The 7412-nt window shown below is 40.4% G+C and overlaps 3 protein-coding genes across 3 annotated transcripts in view; 2 read left to right on the top strand and 1 right to left on the bottom strand.

The window, feature by feature from the left end:
- The first annotated feature begins 295 nt into the window (after positions 1–295).
- LOC131678794 (uncharacterized protein K02A2.6-like) lies at positions 296–1638 on the top strand. Its single transcript, XM_058959152.1, has 2 exons — positions 296–1465; positions 1533–1638. The coding sequence occupies exon 1, from the start codon at positions 323–325 to the stop codon at positions 1457–1459; it is 1137 nt and encodes a 378-aa protein (XP_058815135.1). The 5' UTR covers positions 296–322; the 3' UTR covers positions 1460–1465; positions 1533–1638.
- A 371-nt stretch (positions 1639–2009) lies between these two features.
- LOC131675809 (uncharacterized) lies at positions 2010–2618 on the top strand. The gene has a single exon (XM_058954955.1). It carries the CDS (start codon positions 2010–2012, stop codon positions 2616–2618), a length of 609 nt encoding a protein of 202 aa, XP_058810938.1.
- A 938-nt stretch (positions 2619–3556) lies between these two features.
- The window catches only part of LOC131675808 (uncharacterized), a 107534-nt gene continuing 103678 nt past the window's right edge, over positions 3557–7412 (bottom strand). Inside the window, exon 5 of the mRNA XM_058954953.1 lies at positions 3557–3814. Coding sequence (XP_058810936.1) covers positions 3557–3814 — 258 coding nt within the window. The remainder of the gene's footprint in view (positions 3815–7412) is intronic.

The following is a 7412-nucleotide window of genomic DNA, read 5'->3' as shown; positions in this document are numbered from 1 at the left end:
AGATGCACTTTCAAGATTAGTGGTCGATACTAAGTCAACCGAATCTTTCGACGACTCATCGGATGGTCACCTATTATTCATATTGGATTCAGGAAACGTTGAGCTGAACTGGAATGAAATTGAAACGGAGGCAGAAACCAACAAGGAACAGATCGAGATTCGAAAATCTTTGATATCAGGGTTATGGAATACAGAACTGCGGGCATACGAATGTCAGTCCAAGTATTTGCGAGTGTTTGGAGATTTAATATTCAAAGAGGATCACGTAATACTCCCCGATAGTTTGCGAGCAAAGGCAATCGGATTAGCACATCAAGGCCACATGGGGGCAGCGTCAATGAAGCGTATCCTGCGAAACCACTTTTGGTGGCCCGGAATGAGTAGTGACGTGCAGAAGCATGTTAATGGTTGCGAGACATGTCTAAGGTTGTCAAAAAAGAATGCACCACTTCCACTCACAAGTAGAGAGCTCCCACAGGGACCGTGGGAAATCCTGCAGATTGATTTTTTTACAGACAATGACTTCGGCTTTGGTGAATTCTTGGTGTTAGTCGATACTTACTCTAGGTATCTACAAGTGATCGAAATGAAAAACATGGACGCAGATACGACCAATGCAGCTCTGGCCAAAATATTTGAAGTATGGGGCTACCCTTTGGCAATCCAGAGTGATAACGGGCCACCATTCCAGAGTAATAAATTCATAAAGACATGGGAAGATAGAGGTGTTAAGATCCGTAAGTCCATCCCGCTAAGCGCTCAATCGAACGGCGCTGTTGAGAGACAGAACAGTGGTATCAAAAAGACCTTGGCAGCGGCTCGATTGGACAATGTAAATTGGAGAAAAGCTCTAGAACAGTACGTCCATACACACAACAAAATTAGACCTCTATCCCGTCTAGGAGTAACCCCCTTTGAATTATTAGTGGGCTGGAAATTCCGTGGTACCTTTCCTGGTCTCTGGAACACCAACTCTCAAGAGACACTAGATCGCACTGACATTCAACAAAAAGACGCAGAATCAAAGCTCCAAAGCAAGAAATATGCCGACGCCCGCCGAGGAGCAAAAGTTTCTGATATTAAAGTGGGAGATACTGTATTGTTGGCACAGCAAAAAAAACAAAAATCAGATCCAACGTTTTCTGCGGAACGTTTCACTATAATCGCAAGGGATGGAGCAAAAGTTATCCTTCAAAGTGAGCGAGGAGTTCAGTATTCTCGCAATGTCCAAGATGTGAAGAAAGTACCGGAATTCCTCGAGGAACCCACAGAGAGAAGTACGCCAGAGAAACATGCAGAGGAGACGTATAACTTAAATCTGGATAACCATGGAAGTTTGTCTGACATCAATCTAAGCAATACTGAAAACATCGACGAAGACACCCATCAACGGCCAAAGAGATTAACAAAAAAACCAAACAGATTTGATGATATGGTACTATACCATATTTTTGAATAGATATAGGTAAGCATTACATATGAGCGAAAAAATCTATTACATAACGAATATTACTGAGTTAAAATTTTCTTAGGCGAAACAATTCAATACGAACGACGACTGCGATATCTATCCTGGGAATTGGCGAGAATGGAAGAAACTAAGAACAAAAACACATATTATACTTTAGGAAAGCTAAACGTTTCGAACTTTCGAGTTAACAAAATAATTCTACGTCGACAGACAAAACTAACTTACAAAATGAAATGATTACACTTAGATTAAAATGCAACATGTGATTAAATAATAGTTATGGATGAAGAGTAGAGGACAAGAGTATTGTAGATGTTACGGACAAGAGAAAAAATAAATAAGTTTATTAATTGAAATACTCCAAAAGAAATTGTTATTAATTAACTAGACAAAGATTACGCCATTGAAATTAATCATTAAATGTACTTTTCTATTGCAATTGGTACTTATTTTGGCTATTTCACATACGTAATAGCAACTTTCTATCGCCTAATTTCATTAAGCTTTCAAGGGGTGGAGACTTCTCCATCCTTGCATCATGCATAAAACAAGCGGTATCGCCACAGGAGAGCTCATTCGTGCATCGGACGGCGTGGCGAACGGATCGCCTAGTAGCAGCAACAGCAGCAGCAGTGGGTCGAGTATTTCTCCCCCTCCCTTGAGCGTGCATTTAAGACGCGGTGTCGTCGCACAGAGGCTCATTCGTGCATCGGACGGCGTGGCGAACGGATCGCCTAGTAGCAGCAACAGCAGCAGCAGTGGGTCGAGTATTTCTCCCCCTCCCTTGAGCGTGCATTTAAGACGCGGTGTCGTCGCACAGAGGCTCATTCGTGCATCGGACGGCGTGGCGAACGGATCGCCTAGTAGCAGCAACAGCAGCAGCAGTGGGTCGAGTATTTCTCCCCCTCCCTTGAGCGTGCATTTAAGACGCGGTGTCGTCGCACAGAGGCTCATTCGTGCATCGGACGGCGTGGCGAACGGATCGCCTAGTAGCAGCAGCAGCAGTGGGTCGAGTACTTCTCCCCCTCCCTGGAGCGTGGAAGTGTCGTCGCACAGAGGCTCATTCTTCCATCGGACAGTGTGGGAAACGGATCGCCTGGTAGCAGCGGCAGCAGTGGGTCGAGTGTCCCTCCCCAAATTCAAATAATAGAGCATCGCACCACCATGGAGGGCCATCCTAAAACGACGCAATCTACAGCATCGACGACCTCAAATCACGACAATACCTTCAGGGATTCCTTAGATAATCTCTAATGTCCTTAATCTTTCTATCTATAAGCTTGATCTCTTCATCGACCGTTGAATCAAGTCGATTGAAATCAATATCGCGGGTAGCATTATTCTTCTCCTTTTAATTTGTTCTCTCAAACGCCGTGCGAGGGTTGCTCGCGTTTCTGCTTCCGTAAACTCTATACCGCGGTTTGCGAGCTCGTGTGCGATTTCATCCCTTTCCAGGTGATGAACGAGCAAACTTTTATACAGCGTATCATTCAAAATCCATTTCCGAAAAACTGTATACTTTCGTGCAGAAGACGAAAATAAACTAGTAAAACAGCGTGCTGTTTTGTACTCCCTCCGTAGGGATTTTGAAAAAAAAACCTAACTGTGGGTTGTTATGTTGGGCGCCAATTTGTAGCCCCTCGACTGGCTCAGTGGGTGGTTGGAGGGGGATTATGCTCACTACTACAAATACACATCCAGGGCTTCACCTATACTCACCCTGGTACTCATTCATTTCAGGAACTATTCAAAAGTGGACCATCGAAAACTGTTAGAATAGGTGAACAACTGCAAGGTGGAGAAATTATTTAAAATGCTCAAAAGCGGGGCCTTGAAATTCCCTTTGTCTGAAACACCCGAAGACGAGGGCTGACGACTCATTTCGAGTCCGGAAGTCGAAAGAAAATCGTGGAATCACTGTACGGACAACTTCTACCTTGTGCAAAGCTACTGTACTACTCTATTTGAACACATACTTATAATTTATTTTCTCCCACCTTCACATTTATCTTAACCTAGGTGACGTCACTTATTCAGATCTACTTGCGCTTTGTACTCTTTGTTGGTGCAGGTCGGTCGATAGCATTACTGAGGAAGATGGCAGCTGGTTCTAAAAACGGTGGCTGCTGCTTTAGATGAAGCTTCCGTGTCCGGTTCTGTGACGGTCGAATGGCAACCGATTCGGGACTGCTTGGGTTTCGTTGCTGGGGTTACGAAAGCGTTATCGTCGTTTTGACTAGACGACACCGTTGATTTCCTACCAATATTCGAACCGTCGGGGCTGATGGACATATTCGCCATCGACTGATTTATTTGGTTGACTATTTCTTGCTGGCCTATCGCCTAGAAAAAAGGAGAATTGCACGACACTAGCGAATCTACATCGGTTAAATCTTCCTCCTCATCAGTATTTTCCGCTACTCGTTTAGCGCGCGCGAAGCAATGTACCAGCCTAGTTTTAACGCTTCGCGTGACCCTTTGTACCTTCTGGGATTCCTTAGATAATCTCTAATGTCCTTATTCTTTCTATCTATACGCTAGATCTATTCATCGACCGTTGAATCAAGTCGATTGAAATCAATATCGCGGATATTACTGTTCCCCTCCGCTTTAATTTGTTCTCTCAAACGCCGTGCGAGGGCTGCTCGCGTTTCTGCTTCCGTAAACTCTATACCGCGGATCGCGAGCTCGTGTGCGATTTCATCCCTTTCCAGGTGATGAACGAGCAAACTTTTATACAGCATATCATTCACCATTCATTTTCCGAAAAACTGTATACTTTCGTTCAGAGAACGAAAATAAACTAGTAAAACAGCGTGCTGTTTTGTACTCCCTCCGTAGGGATTTTGAAAAAAAAACCTAACTGTGGGTTGTTATGTTGGGCGCCAATTTGTAGCCCCTCGACTGGTTCAGTGGGTGGTTGGAGGGGGATTATGCTCACTATTACAAATACACATCCAGGGCTTCACCTATACTCACCCTGGTACTCATTCATTTCAGGAACTATTCAAAAGTGGACCATCGAAAACTGTTAGAACCAAGGTGAACAACTGCAAGGTGGAGAAATTATTTAAAATGCTCAAAAATGCTTCGTCTGAAACACCCGAAGATGATGACTGACGACTCCTTTCGAGTCCGGGAGTCGAATCAAAATCGTGGAATAACTGTACGGACAATGTCTACCTTGTGCAAAGCTACTGTACTACTCTATTTGAAGACATACTTACAGTTTATTTTCTCCCACCCTCACAATTATCTTAACCTAGGTGACGTCACTTATTCAGATCTTCTTGCGCTTTGTACTCTTTGTTGGTGCAGGTCGATCGATAGCATTCCCGACGAAGATGGCAGCTGGTTCTAATAACGGTGGCTGCTGCTATAGATGAAGCTTCCATGTCCGGTTATGTGACGTTCGAATGGCAACCGATTCGAGACTGCTTGGGTTTCGTTGCTGTACCTATACCAAAAATGATGCTGCGTCTGCCTACTGGGCTTGCTGATCGTAGCGAACTGGGACCGCTCTAGGTCAGAACCCGGTTGCAATATAATGGCGGCGAACTGGGGCGGCTCTAAGTAGAGAAACGGTCGAAAACGTAATGGCAACAAACCTTCCGTTGCGTCGAATCCCATATCTCACTAGCTGGATTGTCCTTCGTTCACAGCGTGACTCGTGTTGCGCTTATCACTGCCCTTCCTGCAGCAAAGATTGCATTCGGACGAAGACCGAGGCCAGAAACAAAAAGGCCCGCTGGGGACCTACCCAGCAGAAATTAGTATATACACGTGTTTTAGACCCTGACCTACACCAACTTTTGACCCAATGTTTAATAATTTTACCTTTTTGACTCGTTTTAATCTGTTTTGTTCGTGCTTCTTCGTGGTAAACTTTCTTGTTTGTAACACTGTTTTAAAAATGAATAATTATTTTTTATAACTAGCAAATTTGCAATAGATTTCAAGTTTTAATTCTACTAACCGTACTATTAACATTTTTCATCTACTTGACACACTTTTTACTTTTTATCCTATACAATTTTTACTAATAACCTATGACAAAAACATCATCAATACAATTCTCCACTTGAATAATTTACACAAATTTTGCTACCTTTAAGAGAAAACCGCGCGCACTTCTAGCTTCTTCGAGTGTTGGAGGATGAAAGAAACATCCCGGCGGTCACTGAGCCTAACTTAGCTCGGATGATACCAAAAAACCTCAATTTTTGCGATATCATCCGAACTGACATTTTAACTGTCAAAATCTTGGCAGCCCTTCCGATCGCTGCAACAGCGATGGATGGTATGTTGCGCGACTTAATGCTCACATCGTTGTGAAGAGATACCTTGGGTGAGCGCCGGCAACCCTTCTGCGTGAGTGACCTACACGTCTCAGATGACAACCTGGATTTGGAAGTCCACCACTCACACAGTTTGATGTTGTAAGCAGACTAGGATTTAGGGATTGGGAACGGGAAAGAGAAAGTCTAGTGGCACTTATCATTTTGGCAAAGCCAACTAACAACTGTCGTAACCGGTGGTTACAAAAATCTCTCTCGATTTAGCAAAAGCTTTTACTAGATCGAAAAAACAACTTATGATACATATGCATACTACGCTGAAATATGCTTTCCAAAATATGATCTTGTGTAAAGGTTTTGGAGAAACATTCTTCATTCAAACATAGAATGCAGAGTTTTGCTCCCAAACATTTACGCAAAATCACATTTTAGAAAGAATATTTCAGCAGGTAGTCTTGGAAGAACATATAATGGAGAATCACTAATTTATGTACCTATAATTCTCACAAGCTGACATCGGAAGCCTTATAAATACAAAAATTTGAATTGCGCGTTTATTTCCCCGGCAAGTAGTTTATCGTCCATTTTTTCTTCATTAGTAGAGTTTTGTATTTTGTGATGATGTGTGACGACAGGGGGGTAGGGGGTCTTGTCATGCTACGTATCTTTTTTAAAGGGGAATAACTATCATAGTTTTTTTTATTTTTTTTATTTTGCGGTAACAAGGAGGGGTAGAGTTACAATCAAGCTACGTAATTACCAGGGGGGTATTTAAAAGTTTATGACGAAATGCTACGATGGGGGAGGGGGGTGTTAAAAATCGCTCAAAAAATGCTACGTCCTTTATGGATGGTCCCCAACAAAATTTTCACCTCTCAAGAACTTGCGAGAAGCTACTGACAATGCAGTATCGAAGCTCCACCTCAAAGGCATCCCTTATTTTTGAACGCCCAGGCAGTTTAGTGACGTATAACGTATAAGAAAGAATTTATATAATTCTATCAGTATTTATTTGCATACTCTCCTATATGACTGTGTACAATTTACGACTGGTTATGTTTTTTGCCATATCATAACTGTAACTATATATATATATATATATATATATATATATATATATATATATATATATATATATATATATATATATATATATATATATATATATATATATATATATATATATATATATATATATATATATATATATATATATATATATATATATATATATTTATATATATATATTTATATATATATATATATATATATATATATATATATATATATATATATATATATATATATATATATATATATATATATATATATATATATATATATATATATATATATATATATATATATATATATATATATATATATATATATATATATATATATATATATATATATATATATATATATCATTACAAAAACATCCAATATTCACATTTTACACAAATTACTTACAATGGTAACAGTATTATCTTAGTCAAGTTATTTTGGACATTTAAACAGGAAACACAGAACGAAAATCTACACTGCAAGATCAGAAATTTGATTTGATTTGAATTTCAATTTTAAACGGTAATTCTACGATTTGTTGAAAACTTGACACGGATTGGACGAATAAAATACAG

This window comes from Topomyia yanbarensis, chromosome 1, assembly GCF_030247195.1.
Source record: "Topomyia yanbarensis strain Yona2022 chromosome 1, ASM3024719v1, whole genome shotgun sequence".
Lineage (NCBI taxonomy): Eukaryota > Metazoa > Arthropoda > Insecta > Diptera > Culicidae > Topomyia > Topomyia yanbarensis.
This window is presented reverse-complemented; position numbering and strand designations above follow the sequence as displayed.